Source organism: Myxine glutinosa, chromosome 6 (assembly GCF_964187855.1).
Source record: "Myxine glutinosa chromosome 6, kmMyxGlut1.1, whole genome shotgun sequence".
In the NCBI taxonomy this organism is placed as follows: Eukaryota; Metazoa; Chordata; class Myxini; order Myxiniformes; family Myxinidae; genus Myxine; species Myxine glutinosa.
The window spans coordinates 6,066,291-6,089,568 of record NC_136266.1 but is presented as its reverse complement, the minus strand read 5'-3'; the positions used below and the strand labels follow the sequence as shown (position 1 = coordinate 6,089,568).

Below are 23,278 nucleotides of genomic sequence, written 5' to 3'. Positions count from 1 at the left end.
GATGATCTTCTGGACAATCGAATGATTGATTTCAAATTGTTTGGAGATCTTTTTAAATCCCTTCCCAGACTCGTAGGCATCTATAACCTTCTTTCTGAAGGCCTCAGAGAGCTCTTTTGATCTTGGCATGGTGACGCCGCACACTTCAACAACAAAGAGCAAACCAAACTAAATATCTGAGGTTTAAATAAGACAGGTTCCTCCAAGATCCTCTCTAACGATGTTCTAATCATTTGCACCTGAGCTGGTGCACCTGATTCTAATTTTAGGTATTTGAAGTAGTGATAAATGTTGGGGTGTACTTACTTTTTCCACATGCGAAATTTGCATTTATGTTTATTTAAATTATACAATGGAGTACAAAATGTAAATGTTTCATGATATTTGTTGTATTATATCACCTTTATCTATCAATATTGTTGAAATGAAGATCAAATAGCTGTATGTTGATATATGTTGAAAAAGTCAAAACTTTACATGGGGTGTACTTACTTTTTCACGTGACTGTATATATTTATACACACGAGTATATATCATCATCTGTGACAGCATAAGGTATGTGTTCAGAAAGAAACACAAAATTAGATGCTGTCCTTGCATGTGGTGATGTGGGTGTAGCCATTGTACCACAGGTGTTACCTTTATGGTGCTGTGTGCCACCACCTTATTATCTCCGCCATTGAAAGTGGATGTAAGTTGTGTTTTCACCACTGTCTATCTGCTTGTGAACAGGATCTCTCAAAAAGTTGTGGATGGATTTCGTCAAATTTGATGAAGAGGTTGGGTGTGTGACAAGAAAGAATTGATTCGATTTTGGTGAAGATCCGGATCCTTGTGTGACCTTTTAGTGGGATACGATAGGTAAACTGTTCAACATGGCGGAAGTATGCTCTCCACCGAGATCCGTTGTTGTTGCATTTTGTGAAAACACAATCTTGTGTTCTGGAGCTCTCATGATCTGCTGCAGGCCGAGGTTCAATCTTAGCTGTTACATTTGGTTGGTTACAAACTCCAGAGGCCAAGAAGGGAAGGTTCAGCGATTCATTGTCATCACAATGGGCAACAGAACAGTCACTTGGAATGAAGCACTCCCTGCAGGTTGGGAACATGTCAAGCTTCTCACTCCCATATGTGCACCACTGTGGAGCACCGATCAATGTAAAGACTGGTGTTCACTCCAAAGGGGAGAATATTTCATTCCTTTGGGAAACTAGCACCAAGATTTTCCTCCTGAAGCTGGCATAGGCCTTCTTTAATAATTGTAAAATGGAGATGTTCATCATGATGAGTGTGAGGTGCATTGCACACCAGATTTGTGTTCTCATCATGATGAGAGTGCGAGGTGCATTGCACACCAGATTTGTGTTCTCATCATGATGAGAGTGCGAGGTGCATTGCACACCAGATTTGTGTTCTCATCATGATGAGAGTGCGAGGTGCATTGCACACCAGATTTGTGTTCTCATCATGATGAGACCGCGAGGTGCATTGCACACCAGATTTGTGTTCTCATCATGATGAGAGTGCGAGGTGCATTGCACACCAGATTTGTGTTCTCATCATGATGAGAGTGCGAGGTGCATTGCACACCAGATTTGTGTTCTCATCATGATGAGAGTGCGAGGTGCATTGCACACCAGATTTGTGTTCTCATCAGGATGAGACCGCGAGGTGCATTGCACACCAGATTTGTGTTCTCATCATGATGAGAGTGCGAGGTGCATTGCACACCAGATTTGTGTTATCATGATGAGAGTGTGAGGTGCATTGCACACCAGATTTGTGTTCTCATCATGATGAGAGTGCGAGGTGCATTGCACACCAGATTTGTGTTCTCATCATGATGACCGCGAGGTGCATTGCACACCAGATTTGTGTTCTCATCTTGATGAGAGTGCGAGGTGCATTGCACACCAGATTTGTGTTCTCATCATGATGAGAGTGCGAGGTGCATTGCACACCAGATTTGTGTTATCATGATGAGAGTGTGAGGTGCATTGCACACCAGATTTGTGTTCTCATCATGATGAGAGTGCGAGGTGCATTGCACACCAGATTTGTGTTCTCATCATGATGACCGCGAGGTGCATTGCACACCAGATTTGTGTTCTCATCTTGATGAGAGTGCGAGGTGCATTGCACACCAGATTTGTGTTCTCATCATGATGACCGCGAGGTGCATTGCACACCAGATTTGTGTTCTCATCTTGATGCGTAGTTTTGTTTTCCTTCTCTGGATACAATGGATACGAATGACTAATGATTGAAGTGTTCCATCATTGCTCACAATTCCTCAGCACTAGAAGAGAAAACAAAAAAATCCAGTTAGAAATGAGAACATTCCATTCTTACACGAGTTACAAAGCACGTTTCATTTCCGTACGAGTAAGGCGACACGTTTTCTTCAACCAACAACAATATTTGTTCTTGTTTTCAATGTCAATGGGCTCGACCTGCAACATAAAACGGACCAGAACGTAACAGGGAAAAGCAAGAGTTGAGAGAGGAGGAAAAACCGACAGCCGCGTTGAAGGTCAAGACAGAGGAAGGAGGACGAACAATGGGTTTGGGGAAGAAAGAGGGAAAACAAGGGAGCATGGGGGACAAGATGGATACAGAAGGAAACAATCAGGAGGGAAACCTGGAAATTTGGGAGGAGCAGGGATTGGCGTGGGGATGGGTGGGGTTGACGGGAATAGAAAAGATCATGGCTTTGGTTGGGGGATGACTTGAGATAGTGATGAAGAGCTGGAGTGAAGATCCAGAGGGAATAATAAGATCGAAGAGAGTGTGGAAGGTGGTTCCACAGGCAAGAAAAGAGGGGAAGGGCATGGGCAGAGCATGGAGAGAGCTGAGGGTGCAAGACTAGAAATGAGGTGGAATAAGATAGAGAGACCACCGACCTGTCAGCGATGGTGAAGTGATAGGCCCATAGACTCAGCTTCATCATGAGAGAGTCCAATGATAATAATAATAATAATAATGCATTTATTTTATATAGCGCTTTTCAGGAAGCCCAAAGACGCTTTGACAGAGTGCAAAACATAATGCATAGCAAAACATAAAGACAATTGCAAAAAAAGAAGAATCAATAGGGAAATATTCAAAGCACAAAGGAGGGAGAAGGAGAGGAGATAGTCAGGGGTTAGATGCTGTGGGTTAAATGTTGAATGCAGTGTTGAACAGGTGGGTCTTGAGTGATGTTTTGAATGTGGTGAGTGAGGAGGAGTCTCTGATGGTGTGAGGTAGCGAGTTCCAGAGGGTGGGAGCAGCGATGGAGAAGGCCCTGTCCCCCCAGGATCTAAATTTGGTCCGGATGGGGGGGGTCAGGAGGTTGGTACCAGCAGAGCGGAGGTTGCGGGTGGGAGTGTGTCTGGAGAGGAGGTCAGCCAGGTAGGATGGGGCCAGGTTATGGAGGGCTTTGTAGGTCAAGAGGAGGATTTTGTACTGGATTCTCTGGGAGATGGGGAGCCAGTGAAGCTTGTAAAGGACGGGGGTGATGTGGTCACGGGTCCGGGAATGGGTGAGTAGACGGGCAGCGGAGTTCTGAATGTATTGGAGTTTATTGGTGATTGTTGAGGGTGAACCATAAAGGAGGCTATTGCAGTAGTCCAGACGGGAAGTGATGAAGGCGTGGATGAGGGTTTCTGCAGCCACAGAGGAGAGGGATGGACGGAGACGGGCGATGTTTTTCAGGTGGAAGAAGGCTGTCTTTGTGATCTGTTTAGTGTATTTGTCGAAGGAGAGGGTTTGGTCAAAGATGATGCCAAGATTCCGGATGTGAGGGGAGGTGGACACTGGGAAACCGTCGATGTTGAGGGCAAAGTTATGGGTGGACTTGGTGAGCGTTTTTGGGCCAATGATGATTATTTCAGATTTATCACAGTTAAGTTTGAGGAAGTTGATTTGAAGCCAGGATTTTATTTCAGTGATGCAGTTTGTCAGGATAGAGTGGGTGGCGGTGGAGATGGACTTGGTGGAGATGAAAAGCTGGATGTCATCGGCGAAGCAGTGGAATTGGAGACCATGACGGCGGATTAAGTGACCGAGGGGGGACAGGTAAAGGATAAAGAGGAGGGGGCCAAGAACTGAACCTTGGGGGACACCTTGGGGGAGGGGAGCAGTGGGGGATTTGCAGTTATTGATGGAGATGAACTGACGTCTGTCAGAGAGGTATGATTTAATCCAAGAGAGGGCAGTGCCGGTAATGTTAAAGGTGGTTTCAAGTCGGGTGAGGAGGATGGTGTGATCGATGGTGTCAAAGGCAGCGCTGAGGTTGAGGTTGAGGTTGATGTTGAGGTTGCCAATGATGTTGAAAGCCTTGGTTTCCATGGCGAAAAGGCGAGGCAGGGAACCAGCCCAGATGGGAGAGAGGTACTCCATCGAGCTGTGGATGAAAGCCTTATAGGTGGATAGGAGTTCAGGTGTGTCAAGGAAGGACTTTCCATGATGGAGGTTGCCCAGTCGGCATCTGGCTTTAGAGGGCCAAATTTAAAATGTGGCTTGCTCAAGAAAGATCATGGCTGAGAATGAAACGCAAGAGTTTGAGTGACTGAAGCTCTGAGACGGTTGTTGTGAAAGATGAGATGGTTTGTGGAACGGTCCTTTCAGAGAGAGAGTGTGGGATTTGTGGGATTGAAAGACATATTCCAAGTATTGAGCAGATTGTGATTTTTTTTCAAGGTCTGAGTTGAGGGAAGAGGCTGCAGCCTGTCTGTCAGACGGATGAGGGATGACATCGCAGAGTGGAGTCATCAGTAAAGCGATCAAGAGGATGTTCTAGAGTTAGAGAGATGATTCATGAAGATTAGGAATAAGATGGGTCCTAGAGCAATGCCTTGGGATACTCCAGCCTTGACAGAGAGAGGAGATGAAAGGATTCCATTGAGTGCCAAACATTGGCTACAAACCTAGAGCATCCACGTCCATGTGTGGCGCTAGCCTTGGATTGCATAACAGAGAACTTGGAGAGCAAGGCGGGATGCAAGACTGTATCAGAATCACGAGGCATGTCCAGAGACTGCCCTGGTCTCATGTCTGATATTGAGGGCTTCCATCCATTGCTGTGAGTGGAGAAGCAGCATGTCCAAGGTAGATTGAACTGGTCTGAATCCAAAGTGATGATCTGAGATGAAGTTATGGAGAAAAGGAATGATTTGATGTCAACTGCGATGATGGATGCCACGACCTTTCTGATGACAAGAAGTAAGCGAATTGGTCTGTAGTTAAAGGGATAAGTTTTTGCACATTTTTAATGGAAGGCTGTGATGTTAGCCGATTTCCAAGCAGATGGAAGACGACCTAGTTACAGTTGACCTGGTCCAGTTGCAGAATGCGAGTTTAATGTTTTTAAACAAAAACAACACAACAAACAGTAAACAAAAACTTTTCCACCTTCTCAAGTGCAAAATACACATAATTTAGGAGCAGTTGGGTACGACTGGGAATGAAGGGTACAGAGAATGAGGGGTTAGGGACACAATATTTTCAAGCAAACACAGAATTGAGGCATTCGGCCTTCTCATGAGCAGAATCAGCTATATGCCCATCAGCGGGATATAATCAGCCGATCAGCAGGATATAATCAGCGGGATAGAATCAGCCCATCAGCGGGATAGAATCAGCCCATCAGTGGGATATAATCAGCTGATCAGCAGGATATAATCAGCCCATCAGCAGGATAGAATCAGCCCATCAGCGGGATAGAATCAGCCCATCAGCGGGATAGAATCAGCCCATCAGCAGGATAGAATCAGCCCATCAGCGGGATAGAATCAGCCCATCAGTGGGATATAATCAGCCCATCAGTGGGATATAATCAGCCCATCAGTGGGATATAATAAGCCCATCAATGGGATATAATCAGCCCATCAGTGGGATAGAATCAGCCCATCAGTGGGATAGAATCAGCCCATCAGTGGGATATAATCAGCCCTTCAGTGGGATATAAGCAGCCCTTCAGTGGGATATAATCAGCCCATCAGTGGGATATAATCAGCCCATCAGTGGGATATAATCAGCCCATCAGTGGGATAGAATCAGCCCATCAGTGGGATAGAATCAGCCCATCAGCGGGATAGAATCAGCCCATCAGTGGGATATAATCAGCTGATCAGTGGGATATAAATAATCAGCCATCAGTGGGATATAATCAGCCCTTCAGTGGGATAGAATCAACCCATCAGTGGGATATAATCAGCCCATCAGTGTGTTATAATCAGCCCATCAGTGTGTTATAATCAGTGGGATATAATCAGCCCTTCAGTGGGATAGAATCAGTTGGATATAATCAGCCCATCGGTGTAGTAAAATCAGCCCATCAGTGGGATATAATCAGCTGATCAGTGGGATATAATCAGCCAGTCAGTGGGATATAATCAGCCCTTCAGTGTGTTAAAATCAGCCCTTCAGTGTGTTAAAATCAGCCCATCAGTGGGATATAAGAAGCCCATCAGTTATAATCAGCCCATCAGTGTGTTATAATCAGCCCATCAGTGGGATATAATCAGCAGATCAGTGGGATATAATAAGCCCATCAGTGGAATATAATAAGCCCTTCAGTGGGATATAATAAGCCCATCAGTGGGATATAATAAGCCCATCAGTGGGATATAATCAGCCCTTCAGTGGGATATAATCAGCCCATCAGTGATATAATCAGCCGATCAGTGGGATATAATAAGCCCATCGGTGGGACATAATAAGCCCATCAGTGGGCTATAATAATCCCATCAGTGTGTTATAATCAGCCCATCAGTGTTATAATCAGCCCATCAGATTGTTTTAATCAGCCCATCAGTGGGATATAATCAGCCCTTCAGTGGGATATAAGCCCATCAGTGTTATAATCAGCCCATCAGTGTGTTATAATCAGCCCATCAGTGTTATAATCAGCCCATCAGTTATAATCAGCCCATCAGATTGTTTTAATCAGCCCATCAGTGGGATATAATCAGCCCATCAGTGGGATATAATAAGCCCATCAGTGGGATATAATAAGCCCTTCGGTGGGATATAATAAGCCCATCAGTGGGATATAATAAGCCCATCAGTAGGATATAATCAGCTCATCAGTGGGATAAAATCAGCCCATCAGTGATATAATCAGCCGATCAGTGGGATATAATCAGCCCTTCAGTGGGATATAATCAGCCCATCAGTGGGATATAATCAGCCCTTCAGTGGGATATAATCAGCCCATCAGTGGGATATAATCATTTGGGATATAATCAGCCCATCAGTGGGATATAATCAGCCCATCAGTGGGATATAATCAGCCCATCAGTGGGATATAATCAGCCCTTCAGTGGGATATAATCAGCCCATCAGTGGGATATAACCAGCCCATCAGTGGGATATAATCAGCCCATCAGTGGGATACAATCAGCCCATCAGTGATATAATCAGCCGATCAGTGGGATATAATCAGCCCATCAGTGATATAATCAGCCGATCAGTGGGATATAATAAGCCCATCAGTGGGCTATAATAATCCCATCAGTGTGTTATAATCAGCCCATCAGTGTGTTATAATCAGCCCATCAGTGGGATATAATAAGCCCTTCGGTGGGATATAATAAGCCCATCAGTGGGATATAATAAGCCCATCAGTAGGATATAATCAGCTCATCAGTGGGATATAATCAGCCCATCAGTGGGATATAATCAGCCCATCAGTGGGATATAATCAGCCCATCAGTGGGATATAATCAGCCCATCAGTGGGATATCCGTTCTCAAGACCAAACTCTGTTATCTGTCTCCCTCTTCCAAAGCCTGGTGGCGTCTGGTCAAATCTGTTTCTGGTGTTTGTTCCCCCTCCATCCCCTCCCTCACCTCAAACGGCGACACGGCCGACTCCACACGTGAAAAAGCTGAATGCCTCAACTCTATGTTTGCCTCTAAATCTTGTGTCCCAAACCCATCCCTCTCTGTACCCACCATACGCAGTCGTACCCAGCTGCTCCTGGACTCTGTGTCCTTTCCTCCTGACAATGTGGAAAAGTTTCTGTCAACCCTCGACTCTGATTCTGCAACTGGTCCTGACGGCATCAGCCCACGGGTCCTAAAATCATGTTCTTCCGCTCTTTCACTCCCTCTCTGTTCTCTTCACCCTCTCTTTTGCTCAAGGTCATCTGCCATCTGCTTGGAAATCAGCCAACATCACCGCTTTGCACAAAAAAGGTGCAAAAACAGATCCTAGCAACTACAGACCAATCAGCCTTCTCCCAATTATCAGCAAAGTCATGGAATCAATCCATCATTGCTTCAGATATGAAATCTTTCCTCTTCTCCAATGGCTTGATCTCTGACCATCAATTTGGTTTCAGTCCTGGTCACTCTACTCTGGACATGCTGCTTCTGCTTTCTCAACAATGAATGGAGGTCCTCAATGCCAAACAGGAAATTAGAGCTGTCTCCCTTGACATATCACGTGCCTTCGATACGGTCTGGCACCCCGCTCTGCTCACCAAACTCTCCTCCTTTGGTATCCATGGAAATCTCCACGCATGGCTGGCGGACTTCCTCTCTAGTCGTAGTCAACGTGTGGCCCTGAATGGGTTTCTCTCATCTCCTCTTCCCGTTCAGGCTGGAGATCCCCAAGGCAGTGTCCTGGGCCCTGTGCTTTTTCTGGTCTTCATCAATGATTTCTCTGACTCTCTTGAAAATCCTCTCTATCTCTTTGCTGACGACTCTACTCTCTGTCGCTCCATTCCTCATCCCTCAGATCGGCAGTCTGCAGCCTCCTCACTCTCTGCAGACCTGGTCAAAATCACAGACTGGGCAAACAAGTGGAACATGTCTTTCAATCCTGACAAATCTCACACTCTTACGATTTCTCTCCGAAAAAACCAACTGGACAACCCTCCCATCCACTTTCTGAATAATCCTCTTGAAGAAGTTCTGTCACTCAAGCTTTTGGGTCTCACTATCTGCCATGATCTTTCCTGGGAAAACCACATTTCAAATCTGGCCTCCAAAGCCAGTTGCCGACTGGGCATCCTCCGTCGTGCGAAGTCCTTCCTTGGCACACCTGAGCTCCTCACCACATACAAGGCTTTCATCCGCAGCTCAATGGAATACTGCTCTCCCCTCTGGGCTGGTGCTCCTGCCTCACACCTAGCTCGTCTTCACGCTGTTGAAACGAAAGTGTTCAGAATCATTGGAATCTCCCGCGATGAAGCTAACTCCAAGGGCCTTTCACTCACTCACCGCAGGCAGGTTGGTGGTCTTTGCATCTTCTACCGACTCCTCTCTGGCCTTGCCCCCCCCTCCCCCCAGCTCTCTCTGGGCTCTGTCCCCCAAATATTCCTACAGGTCGCACAAGATCTGCCTGCAACCCTCTTATGGTTAAACTGCCAAAATCAAGACTCTCTGCTCACCTTCGCTCCTTCATTCCTCTTTTCTCCCACGTCTGGAACAAACCCCTCACTCTCTTCAATCCCCACTTCACCCTCCAGGTCTTTAAAACAGCTGTTCACCACCATCTCTTATCTTCCCCCATCCAAAACCTTGAACTTTTCTACCCCCGCTAATTTCACCCCAAATCCTACACTTTTTTGAAATACCAACTTCTGTCCTGGAAGTACTTGGTCCTCTTGTGTTTTATACCTCTCCCCCCCCCCCCCTTCCCACGCCTCCTCCCCCCAGGCCTTCTCCCTCTCGCGCTTCTCCCTGCTCTCATGTGTTGTGTTTGTGTGCTTTCCCTCCTCTCCCCATCTTGTCTTCCGCTCCCTCTTTTTGTATGTTTTGTTTGTCTGGTTGATTTGTTTGTGAAATAAATGTTAGCTCTTTCACGAGCGTCGATTCAGTATACAAAAAAAATATATATATATAATCAGCCCATCAGTGGGATATAATAAGCTCATCAGTGGGATATAATCAGCCCATCAGTGGGATATAATCAGCCCATCAGTGGGATATAATCAGCCCATCAGTGGGATATAATCAGCCCATCAGTGGGATATAATCAGCCCATCAGTGGGATATAATCAGCCCATCAGTGGGATATAATCAGCCCATCAGTGGGATATAATCAGCCCTTCAGTGGGATATAATCAGCCCATCAGTGGGATATAATCAGCCCATCAGTGGGATATCAAATGTAAGCTGTTCAGTCTGGGGGAGGTATGCGCTCTACCGAGTGCTATTCAAATTTATTCCTTCAGGACAAAGTGTCAGTCAATAATAACTACAAGAAATTGGTCCTGAAGATCCAAAATACCATGAAGATCCAAAAGGGTCAAAGATGCGTATCCCTGTGAAACGACGTGTATAATAGGCCGTCACGCTGGTAAATGTAATATACTAGCGGGACCCACAGAAGCAATAGCTGGCAAAAGCTTGTGAGCTCAAAAGTTTACTTGGAATGCCTTGTGGAATCATTGGGGACCCGAATTTGTTCATTCCACTGACAGGAAACTATATGATGACATTTCCAGTGGCACCTCTAGTTTCGCTGGTGCAGAACCCTCATAGCATTGGCCAGTAGCCCCAGATTCAGTAAAGTGATGATAGTGTCTCAGATAATGTTGGGTAGGCCTAGAGTTGTTCTGCGGTACAACACGGTGTCTAACATTCTGTAGGGTGGGTCCATTGTGATATTGTATGTGCAAATAGTACGTGTTTTTGATTATATTATATTCCATAAAGTGGGCATTGTGGCAAAATATACTTTTTGTTTAGTTTTGGTGGCCATTTTGTTTTGATGCTTTGACCTCTTTAACCTCAAAATTTAGTTTGGTGACGTCAATTTTTGGATTGAGTGACACATAATTAGATGAGATAGACATGTCACCAACTTCTACTCAAAAATGCGTCTTACGTTCTTAAAATGAAGTATTTTGTGATTAAATCTAGTCTAATAGATAGTACCATTCCTTCAATTACCATTACCATGCCATTACCATACCATTACCATACCATGTATACCAGGGAAATAATTAAAGTCAACAAATTAGGACTTATGGGTTTCGTACATGGAGTGTGCGCACAGCAGATCAATTTGCATGAAACGTACATCTCGTGGACTTCAGACATCTTGTCCGCCTGCGATCCCTGGAGGTTCTCGAGGTCATTGTGTTGCAGAAGGGAGGATGGTTTCTCAGGTGGCCTCTCGGTGCTGCTCGGGTAGTGGGATGCGATCAGGAGTTGGTAACACAGAGTTCCGACAACAGATCCGATGAGAGGACCGATCACGGGGACCCACCACCAACCACCCTTAGCCCTGCCAAACACGTGAGCACAACGGAACAGATGGATAGTGAATAACCAGGTGGTATGCAAGGTGTCATTCCACACAAGGTATCATTCCAAATAGTTATTTAATTATTTTATGGTTATTGGGCCCTGGTGTTGGTGTAGCGGCTAGGGTGCCGGCTTAGGATCCTAGGATCCTGGGTTCGAATCCTGGTCGATCGCTGAATTAACGCCAGGGGGGTTGACTCAGCCTGTCATCCTTCCGAGGTCGGCTAATTGAGTACCGGTTCACTGGTAGCTAATTGAGTACCGGTTCACTGGTAATTCCCGGTGTGTCGTAAAAAGGCGACAAACAGGGTTGGCGGCAGGAAGGGCATCCGGCCGTAAAACATTGCTTCAAAATGGGGACCGAAAAACAACAACAACCACGGTCCCCGAAAAACAACAACAACCACGGTCCCCGAAAAACAACAACGACCACGGTCCCCGAAAAACAACAACGACCACGGTCCCCGAAAAAGGCCAAACCCCGCTTGAGGGGGAAAATGGCCTCTAAAGGTGGTTTTTTTTCTTTTTCTGGGCAATATCTCAGGCACCTTTTGAGCTTGGAAGGTGATATTTGGACATGACAATAACTAAGTGATTTCATTATAAAGAGTATTTTTGATTTATTGATGAAGCAAATAATCGATTAATTATTTAATTTTTCAATTAATTACCTTATTAATTAATTTTCAAAAAGTTACAGTCAATCAATTATTGCACACCTCTCCCTCCCAATTCCATCTCTATGTGGAGCAAGGCAAGGTCGCCATGCCCCGAAGGTGCCCCGGCGATGTCGTGTGCTGGAGTATATGTTTATTTATTTGGCATGGTGGCGGGGTACTTTACTGTAGCTCTACTCGTTACCCTCGCCAGAGGAGAGGGTATTGCATTTGAGTCTGTTTGTTTGTTTGTAACTTGGCAAAAAAAATAAAAAAAATTGCAAGTATGTTGATCACTCCGGTGTGTGTGTGTGTGTGTGTGTGTGTGTGTGTGTGTGTGTGTGTGTGTGTGTGTGTGTGTGTGTGTGCGTGCGTGTGTGTGTGTGTGTGTGTGTGTGTGTGTGTGTGTGTGTGTGTGTGTGTGTGTGTGTTTGTCTGTCCGCTCACTTATACTTGCCTACAGGTCACAATTTTAAACCGATCTTCACGAAACTTTACCAAATGGTACAGTTCGTGGTCCGGCAAAATCCTATATATGTTTGAGGTCAAAAGGTCAACATAGGCCAAAGGTCAACCACTTTTTTCGAATTTCCAAAATCCTCAATTTTCAACCGATTGACTTGAAATTTGAATAGGATATACATATCGGTTTACTGAATTCAACCACCAACTATTTTTGAGATCAGCTTAAGCCAAAAGGTCAACATAGGCCAAAGGTCAACCACCTTTTTCAAATTTCTAAAATCCTCAATTTTCCTCCGATTGACTTGAAATTTGAATAGGATTTACATATCAGCTTACTGAATTCAACCACCAACTATTTTTGAGATCAGCTTAGGCCAAAAGGTCAACGTCGGCCAAAGGTCAACCACTATTTTTTAATTTCTAAAATCCTCAATTTTCATCCGATTCACTTGAAATTTGAATAGGATTTTCATATCAGCCAACTGAATTCAACCACCAACTATTTTTGAGGTTAAAAGGATGCTCTACTGAGTGCCATTCCACTTTGTTCTGTTTTGCCAAGTGTCGCTCTATGAGAGATTTTTCATTTGTCTGTTTGTTTGTCTGTCTGTTTGTCCACACAGAATAAATATGATTTTCTCTGCAACCGTTGGTCCGATTGACAGGAAATTTTAACCATAGCTGCAACTCCACCTGTATCATTTTTAATGATATTTATGACGTCATAGGTCACGTGGTTCGGCCGCCATCTTGGAAAAATCGAAAAACTTTGCACCTCTATATCGCAGAAAGCGCTGGATAGAAAAAATTGAGACATGGCTCATTGTAAAGAACTCTCCATGGGGAATAAAATATGTAAATGATGATGTCATAGGTGGCTCCATTATGACGTCATAATTCGACAAGTACAAAACTTCATCCAATCAAGATGAAATTTCTTGAGCGCCATGTCGGCATAAACAAACCCCCTATAGTTAATTGCACGATAACATGTAGCCTGCATTAGTTCGTTATTTCTTATTAAATATGAAGATTTGCTCCCCTTCCAATGTTTAGTAATCCATGCCAATATGCGTTGTTAGGCAGGATTTCAAACCTCCGTGTGGTTGAGGGAAGACGTTTCCATGTGCAGGAAGGCATGGCTAAAAGAACAGGCCATGTGACCAACAAGCGACCAATGACAGGTACCCAGCAGGCGACCAATCAGATTGAGCCTACGTCACCAGCAAGCGACCAATGAGGGGTCGTGGACACGTCACCGGCAGGCGACGAATGGTGGGTTGTAAAACTTCCCCGAATGAAAGAGGGAAGGAGGAATGAAACCTTCCTAGGGGAGACAGGGCTGGATGATCGCACGTGACCAACCTCGGCCAATGGGAGGCCGTGGAACCTTCTCAAAGAACATTCCACCCGATAAAGATCCGTGCCCATCATCATTCGAGCTCTCTCTTGGCGTTTATCTCTCGACGTTCATCTCTCTCGGCGTTCATCTTGAAGCTGGCTGTCTGACATGCTGGTTCGTGCTTCCTGCGCTGCAATTCATCCGAGCTGGATCGTCGTTCGTGCGGACCTTCAAGCTGCGCGTCCTGAACGGCCGTGAGCTGCGCAAGAGAACTGACAGACCAAGTCATCATCTGCACGTTTCGCGGTACAAGAATAACCGGTGTGCTTCATTCCCTGTGTGTGTGTGAAGGTGCCTGTTGGGATTAGGTTAGGTAAGTATTGCTAAGACTGCCTCTCGTCTATTTTCCTGTGCCTTGTAAATAAAAGGCTGTACATTGTGTTCTTTTCAAACCTGTCTGTACGTCTTTTCCTTCATTGGCCTAGCATCATCCGAAACCGAATTCGACGAGTCAATCAGGCCCATCAATCACGGAAGATAACGCCGCGACCCATACCGTGCCATCCGCTCGGCACACCATAAGGTGTGGGAACGCAAGGGTTCAATACCCGGACTTTCTGGCCACGTGTCTCGCAGGTAATTGGGTTTCGTGACCAGCAACCCTTCGGCGTGTGGCTGGGAGACTGGCGATTGATGTTGCTTCGCAACTCGTCGACTACGAGTTTAGTCGCGGCCTGTGGACTCTATGTCTGAGGGGAAAACGGGTTCATAAACCCCCCCTCACCCTTAGTACGTCGACAGACCCGGGATCCCCAACAAAATATTCATATAAACACATACATACATACATATATGTACACATGCACATACAAATGGACTTACACACATACACAGATACAGATATTAATGATCGTTTTAAGGCCATTTTTCCCCACGAGAGCAGGGGTTAGCCTTGCGGGCCCCATGACAATCATGGTTCCCTTTTTGAGGCAATGTTTTTATGGCCGGATGCCCTTCCTGACACCAACCCTTGGTCGCCTCTTACGATGCACGCAGGGATACGGTGTACCTATTCTAAATCTGGTTACACACCGGGATCATTCATCCCAGCAAGCTGGTACTCAATTTGCCGACCTCGGAAGGATGACAGGCTGAGTCAACCCCCCTGGCGTTAATTCAGCGATCGACCGGGATTCGAACTCAGGATCCTAGGATCCCAAGCCAGCACCCGAACCGCTAAGGCAACACCAGGCTTTATACACAGATACAGATACAGTATATTATGTACTTATAAAAGCTATTTTATATTTGAAGTTTTAACTTTAACTTAAGAGCAATTGACAAAAACAAGCTCCCACATAATGTAGTTTCACAGAACAAAAACGAGCTCCCACACAATGAAAGTTCACAAAACAAAAACAAGCTCCCACATAATGAAAGTTTGCATAACAAAAACAAGCTCCCACATAATGAAGGTTCACAAAACAAAAACAAGCTCCCACATAATGAAAGTTCGCATAACAAAAACAAGCTCCCACAAAATGAAGGTTCGCATAACAAAAACAAGCTCCCACATAATGAAGGTTCGCATAACAAAAACAATCTCCCACATAATGAATGTTCGCATAACAAAAACGGGCTCCCACATAATGAAGGTTCGCATAACAAAAACAAGCTCCCACATAATGAAGGTTCGCATAACAAAAACAAGCTCCCACATAATGAAGGTTCGCATAACAAAAACAAGCTCCCACATAATGAAGGTTCGCATAACAAAAACAAGCTCCCACATAATGAAGGTTCACATAACAAAAACGAGCTCCCACATAATGAACATTCACATAACAAAAACGGGCTCCCACATAATGTAGTTTCACACAACAAAGACGAGCTCCCACATAATGAATGTTCACATAACAAAAACGAGCTCCCACATAATGTAGTTTCACATAACAAAAACGAGCTCCCACATAATGAATGTTCACATAACAAAAACAAGCTCCCACATAATGAAGGTTCACATCACAAAACAAGCTCCCACATAATGAAGGTTCACATAACAAAAACGAGCTCCCACATAATGAAGTTTCATATAACAGAAACGAGCTCCCACATAATGAAGGTTCACATAACAAAAACGAGCTCCCACAGAATGAAGGAACACATAACAAAAACGAGCTCCCACATAATGAAGGTTCACATAACAAAAACGAGCTCCCACATAATTAAGGTTCACATAACAAAAACAAGCTCCCACATAATGAGTGTTCACATAACAAAAACAAGCTCCCACATAATGTAGTTTCACTGAACAAAAACAAGCTCCCACATAATGTAGTTTCACTGAACAAAAACAAGCTCCCAAATAATTAAGGTTCACATAACAAAAACGAGCTCCCACATAATGAAGGTTCACATAACAAAAACGAGCTCCCACATAATTAAGGTTCACATAACAAAAACGAGCTCCCACATAATGAAGGTTCACCTCATAAATACAAGCTCCCACAAAATGAAGGTTCACATAACAAAAACAAGCTCCCACAAAATGAAGGTTCACATGACAAAAACAAGTTCCCACATAATGAAATTTCACATAACAAAAACGAGCTCCCACATAATGAAGTTTCACATAACAAAAACGAGCTCCCACATAATGAAGGTTCACATAACAAAAACGAGCTCCCACATAATTAAGGTTCACATAACAAAAACGAGCTCCCACATAATGAAGTTTCACATAACAAAAACGAGCTCCCACATAATTAAGGTTCACATAACAAAAACGAGCTCCCACATAATGAAGGTTCACCTCATAAAAACAAGCTCCCACAAAATGAAGGTTCACATAACAAAAACAAGCTCCCACAAAATGAAGGTTCACATGACAAAAACAAGCTCCCACATAATGAAATTTCACGTAACAAAAACGAGCTCCCACATAATGAAATTTCACATAACAAAAACAAGCTCCCACATAATGAAATTTCACATAACAAAAACGAGCTCCCACATAATGAATGTTCACATAACAAAAACAAGCTCCCACATAATGAAGGTTCACATAACAAAAACAAGCTCCCACATAACGAAGGTTCACATCAGGAAAACAAGCTCCCACTTAATGATGGTTCACATAACAAAAACGAGCTCCCACATAATGAAGGTTCACATAACAAAAACAAGCTCCCACATAATGAAGGTTCGCATAACAAAAACCAGCTCCCACATAATGAAGGTTCACATAACAAAAACGAGCTCCCACATAATGAAGGTTCACATGACAAAAACAAGCTCCCACATAATGTAGTTTCACTGAACAAAAACAAGCTCCCACATAATGAAGGTTCACATAACAAAAACGAGCTCCCACATAATGAAGGTTCACATAACAAAAACGAGCTCCCACATAATGAAGGTTCACATAACAAAAACAAGCTCCCACATAATGAAGGTTCACATGACAAAAACAAGCTCCCACATAATGTAGTTTCACTGAACAAAAACAAGCTCCCACATAATGAAGGTTCACATAACAAAAACAAGCTCCCACATAATGAAGGTTCACATAACAAAAACAAGCTCCCACATAATGTAGTTTCACTGAACAAAAACAAGCTCCCACATAATTAAGGTTCACATAACAAAAACGAGCTCCCACATAATGAAGGTTCACATAACAAAAACGAGCTCCCACATAATGAAGGTTCACCTCATAAAAACAAGCTCCCACATAATGAAGGTTCACATGACAAAAACAAGCTCCCACATAATGAAATTTCACATAACAAAAACGAGCTCCCACATAATGAAGGTTCACCTCATAAAAACAAGCTCCCACAAAATGAAGGTTCACATCACAAAAACAAGCTCCCACATAATGAAGGTTCACATAACAAAAACAAGCTCCCACAAAATGAAGGTTCACATGACAAAAACAAGCTCCCACATAATGAAGGTTCACATAACAAAAACAAGCTCCCACATAATGAAGGTTCACATGACAAAAACAAGCTCCCACATAATGAAATTTCACATAACAAAAACGAGCTCCCACATAATGAAGGTTCACATCACAAAAACAAGCTCCCACATAATGAAATTTCACATAACAAAAACGAGCTCCCACATAATGAAGGTTCACATCACAAAAACAAGCTCCCACATAATGAAGGTTCACATAACAAAAACAAGCTCCCACAAAATGAAGGTTCACATGACAAAAACAAGCTCCCACATAATGAAATTTCACATAACAAAAACGAGCTCCCACATGATGAAGGTTCACATAACAAAAACAAGCTCCCACATAATGAAGGTTCACATAACAAAAACAAGCTCCCACAAAATGAAGGTTCACATGACAAAAACAAGCTCCCACATAATGAAATTTCACATAACAAAAACGAGCTCCCACATAATGAAGGTTCACATAACAAAAACAAGCTCCCACATAACGAAGGTTCACATCAGGAAAACAAGCTCCCACATAATGATGGTTCACATAACAAAAACGAGCTCCCACATAATGAAGGTTCACATCAGGAAAACAAGCTCCCACATAATGATGGTTCACATAACAAAAACAAGCTCCCACATAATGAAATTTCACATAACAAAAACGAGCTCCCACATGATGAAATTTCACATAACAAAAACGAGCTCCCACATAATGATGGTTCACATAACAAAAACAAGCTCCCACATAATGAAATTTCACATAACAAAAACGAGCTCCCACATAATGAAGGTTCACCTCATAAAAACAAGCTCCCACATAATGATGGTTCACATAACAAAAACAAGCTCCCACATAATGATGGTTCACATAACAAAAACAAGCTCCCACATAATGAAATTTCACATAACAAAAACGAGCTCCCACATAAAGAAGGTTCACATCACAAAAACAAGCTCCCACATAATGAAATTTCACATAACAAAAACGAGCTCCCACATAATGAAGGTTCACATCACAAAAACAAGCTCCCACATAATGAAGGTTCACATAACAAAAACAAGCTCCCACATAATGAAATTTCACATAACAAAAACAAGCTCCCACATAATGAAATTTCACATAACAAAAACAAGCTCCCACATAATGAAGGTTCACATAACAAAAACGAGCTCCCACATAATGAAGGTTCACATCACAAAAACAAGCTCCCACATAATGAAGGTTCACATAACAAAAACAAGCTCCCACATAATGAAGGTTCACATCACAAAAACAAGCTCCCACATAATGAAGGTTCACATCACAAAAACAAGCTCCCACATAATGAAGGTTCACATAACAAAAACAAGCTCCCACATAATGAAATTTCACATAACAAAAACAAGCTCCCACATAATGAAATTTCACATAACAAAAACGAGCTCCCACATAATGAAGGTTCACATCACAAAAACAAGCTCCCACATAATGAAGGTTCACATCACAAAAACAAGCTCCCACATAATGAAATTTCACATAACAAAAACGAGCTCCCACATAATGAAGGTTCACATCACAAAAACAAGCTCCCACATAATGAAGGTTCACATAACAAAAACAAGCTCCCACAAAATGAAGGTTGACATGACAAAAACAAGCTCCCACATAATGAAGGTTCACATAACAAAAACAAGCTCCCACAAAATGAAGGTTCACATCACAAAAACAAGCTCCCACATAATGAAGGTTCACATAACAAAAACAAGCTCCCACAAAATGAAGGTTCACATGACAAAAACAAGCTCCCACATAATGAAGGTTCACATAACAAAAACAAGCTCCCACATAATGAAGGTTCACATCAGGAAAACAAGCTCCCACATAATGATGGTTCACATAACAAAAACGAGCTCCCACATAATGAAGGTTCACATCAGGAAAACAAGCTCCCACATAATGATGGTTCACATAACAAAAACAAGCTCCCACATAATGAAATTTCACATAACAAAAACGAGCTCCCACATAATGAAATTTCACATAACAAAAACGAGCTCCCACATAATGATGGTTCACATAACAAAAACAAGCTCCCACATAATGAAGGTTCACATGACAAAAACAAGCTCCCACATAATGATGGTTCACATAACAAAAACAAGCTCCCACATAATGAAGGTTCACATAACAAAAACAAGCTCCCACATAATGAAATTTCACATAACAAAAACGAGCTCCCACATAATGATGGTTCACATAACAAAAACAAGCTCCCACATAATGAAGGTTCACATAACAAAAACAAGCTCCCACATAATGAAGGTTCACATGACAAAAACAAGCTCCCACATAATGATGGTTCACATAACAAAAACAAGCTCCCACATAATGAAGGTTCACATAACAAAAACAAGCTCCCACATAATGAAATTTCACATAACAAAAACAAGCTCCCACATAATGATGGTTCACATAACAAAAACAAGCTCCCACATAATGAAATTTCACATAACAAAAACGAGCTCCCACATAATGATGGTTCACATAACAAAAACAAGCTCCCACATAATGAAGGTTCACATAACAAAAACAAGCTCCCACATAACGAAGGTTCACATCAGGAAAACAAGCTCCCACATAATGATGGTTCACATAACAAAAACAAGCTCCCACATAACGAAGGTTCACATCAGGAAAACAAGCTCCCACATAATGATGGTTCACATAACAAAAACAAGCTCCCACATAACGAAGGTTCACATCAGGAAAACAAGCTCCCACATAATGAAGGTTCACATAACAAAAACGAGCTCCCACATAATGAAGGTTCACATCAGGAAAACAAGCTCCCACATAATGATGGTTCACATAACAAAAACGAGCTCCCACATAATGAAGGTTCACATAACAAAAACAAGCTCCCACATAATGAGTGTTCACATAACAAAAACAAGCTCCCACATAATGAAATTTCACATAACAAAAACCAGCTCCCACATAATGAAGGTTCACATAACAAAAACAAGCTCCCACATAATGAAGGTTCACATAACAAAAACAAGCTCCCACATAACGAAGGTTCACATCAGGAAAACAAGCTCCCACATAATGATGGTTCACATAACAAAAACGAGCTCCCACATAATGAAGGTTCACATAACAAAAACAAGCTCCCACATAATGAAGGTTCGCATAACAAAAACAAGCTCCCACATAATGAAGGTTCGCATAACAAAAACCAGCTCCCACATAATGAGTGTTCACATAACAAAAACAAGCTCCCACATAATGAAGGTTCACCTTTTAAAAACAAGCTCCCACAAAACGAGGGTTCACATAACAAAAACGAGCTCCCACATAATGAAGTTTCACATAACAAAAACGAGCTCCCACATAAGGTTCACAAAACAAAAACGAGCTCCCACATAATGAAGGTTCACCTCATAAAAACAAGCTCCCACATAATGAAGGTTCACATAACAAAAACGAGCTCCCACATAATGAAGGTTCACCTCATAAAAACAAGCTCCCACATAATGAAGGTTCACATAACAAAAACAAGCTCCCACAAAATGAAGGTTCACATGACAAAAACAAGCTCCCACTTAATGAAATTTCACATAACAAAAACGAGCTCCGACATAATGAAGGTTCACATAACAAAAACAAGCTCCCACATAATGAAGGTTCACATAACAAAAACAAGCTCCCACATAACGAAGGTTCACATCAGGAAAACGAGCTCCCACATAATGATGGTTCACATAACAAAAACGAGCTCCCACATAATGAAGGTTCACATAACAAAAACAAGCTCCCACATAATGAAGGTTCACTTAACAAAACGAGCTCCCAAATCAAGAAGGTTCACATAACAAAAACAAGCTCCCATATAATGAAGGTTCACAAAACAAAAACCAGCTCCCACATAATGAAGGTTCACATAACAAAAACAAGCTCCCACATAATGAAGGTTCACATAACAAAAACAAGCTCCCACATAATGAAGGTTCACTTAACAAAACGAGCTCCCAAATCAAGAAGGTTCACATAACAAAAACAAGCTCCCATATAATGAAGGTTCACAAAACAAAAACCAGCTCCCACATAATGAAGGTTCACATAACAAAAACAAGCTCCCACATAATTAAGGTTCACATAACAAAAACAAGCTCCCACATAATGAACGTTCACATAACAAAAACAAGCTCCCACATAATGAAGGTTCACATAACAAAAACAAGCTCCCACATAATGAAGGTTCACATAACAAAAACAAGCTCCCACATAATGAAGGTTCACATAACAAAAACAAGCTCCCATATAATGAAGGTTCACATAACAAAAACAAGCTCCCACAAAATGAAGGTTCACATAACAAAAACAAGCTCCCACATAATGAAGGTTCACATAACAAAAACAAGCTCCCACATAATGAAGGTTCACATAACAAAAACAAGCTCCCACATAATGAAGGTTCACATAACAAAAACGAGCTCCCACATAATGAAGGTTCACATAACAAAAACGAGCTCCCACATAATGATGGTTCACATAACAAAAACGAGCTCCCACATAATGAAGGTTCACATAACAAAAACGAGCTCCCACATAATGAAGGTTCACATAACAAAAACAAGCTCCCACATAATGAAGGTTCACATAACAAAAACGAGCTCCCACATAATGAAGGTTCACATAACAAAAACAAGCTCCCACATAACGAAGGTTCACATCAGGAAAACGAGCTCCCACATAATGATGGTTCACATAACAAAAACGAGCTCCCACATAATGAAGGCTCACATAACAAAAACAAGCTCCCACATAATGAAGGTTCACATAACAAAAACGAGCTCCCACATAATGAAGGTTCACATAACAAAAACAAGCTCCCACATAATGAAGGTTCACTTAACAAAACGAGCTCCCAAATCAAGAAGGTTCACATAACAAAAACAAGCTCCCATATAATGAAGGTTCACAAAACAAAAACCAGCTCCCACATAATGAAGGTTCACATAACAAAAACAAGCTCCCACATAATGAAGGTTCACATAACAAAAACAAGCTCCCACATAATGAAGGTTCACTTAACAAAACGAGCTCCCAAATCAAGAAGGTTCACATAACAAAAACAAGCTCCCATATAATGAAGGTTCACAAAACAAAAACAAGCTCCCACATAATGAAGGTTCACATAACAAAAACAAGCTCCCACATAATGAAGGTTCACATAACAAAAACAAGCTCCCACATAATGAACGTTCACATAACAAAAACAAGCTCCCATATGATGAAGGTTCACATAACAAAAACAAGCTCCCACATAATGAAGGTTCACATCAGGAAAACAAGCTCCCACATAATGAAGGTTCACATAACAAAAACAAGCTCCCATATAATGAAGGTTCACATAACAAAAACAAGCTCCCATATAATGAAGGTTCACCTAACAAAAACAAGCTCCCACAAAATGAAGGTTTGCACAATAAAAACAAGCTCCCACATAATGAAGGTTCACATAACAAAAACAAGCTCCCACATAATGAAGGTTTGCACAATAAAAACAAGCTCCCACATAATGAAGGTTCACATAACAAAAACAAGCTCCCACAAAATGAAGGTT

At 42.5% G+C, this 23,278-nt stretch overlaps 1 protein-coding gene across 1 annotated transcript in view; it reads right to left on the bottom strand.

Annotated features, from left to right (window-relative positions):
- Nucleotides 1–209: 209 nt before the first annotated feature.
- Nucleotides 210–23,278, bottom strand: part of LOC137429562 (aquaporin-3-like) — a 119,245-nt gene continuing 96,176 nt past the window's right edge. Inside the window, exons 6-7 of the mRNA XM_068119569.2 lie at nucleotides 11,020–11,226; nucleotides 210–2,299 (exon numbers count right to left, since the gene is read on the bottom strand). Coding sequence (XP_067975670.2) covers nucleotides 2,284–2,299; nucleotides 11,020–11,226 — 223 coding nt within the window. The 3' untranslated portion in view covers nucleotides 210–2,283. The remainder of the gene's footprint in view (nucleotides 2,300–11,019; nucleotides 11,227–23,278) is intronic.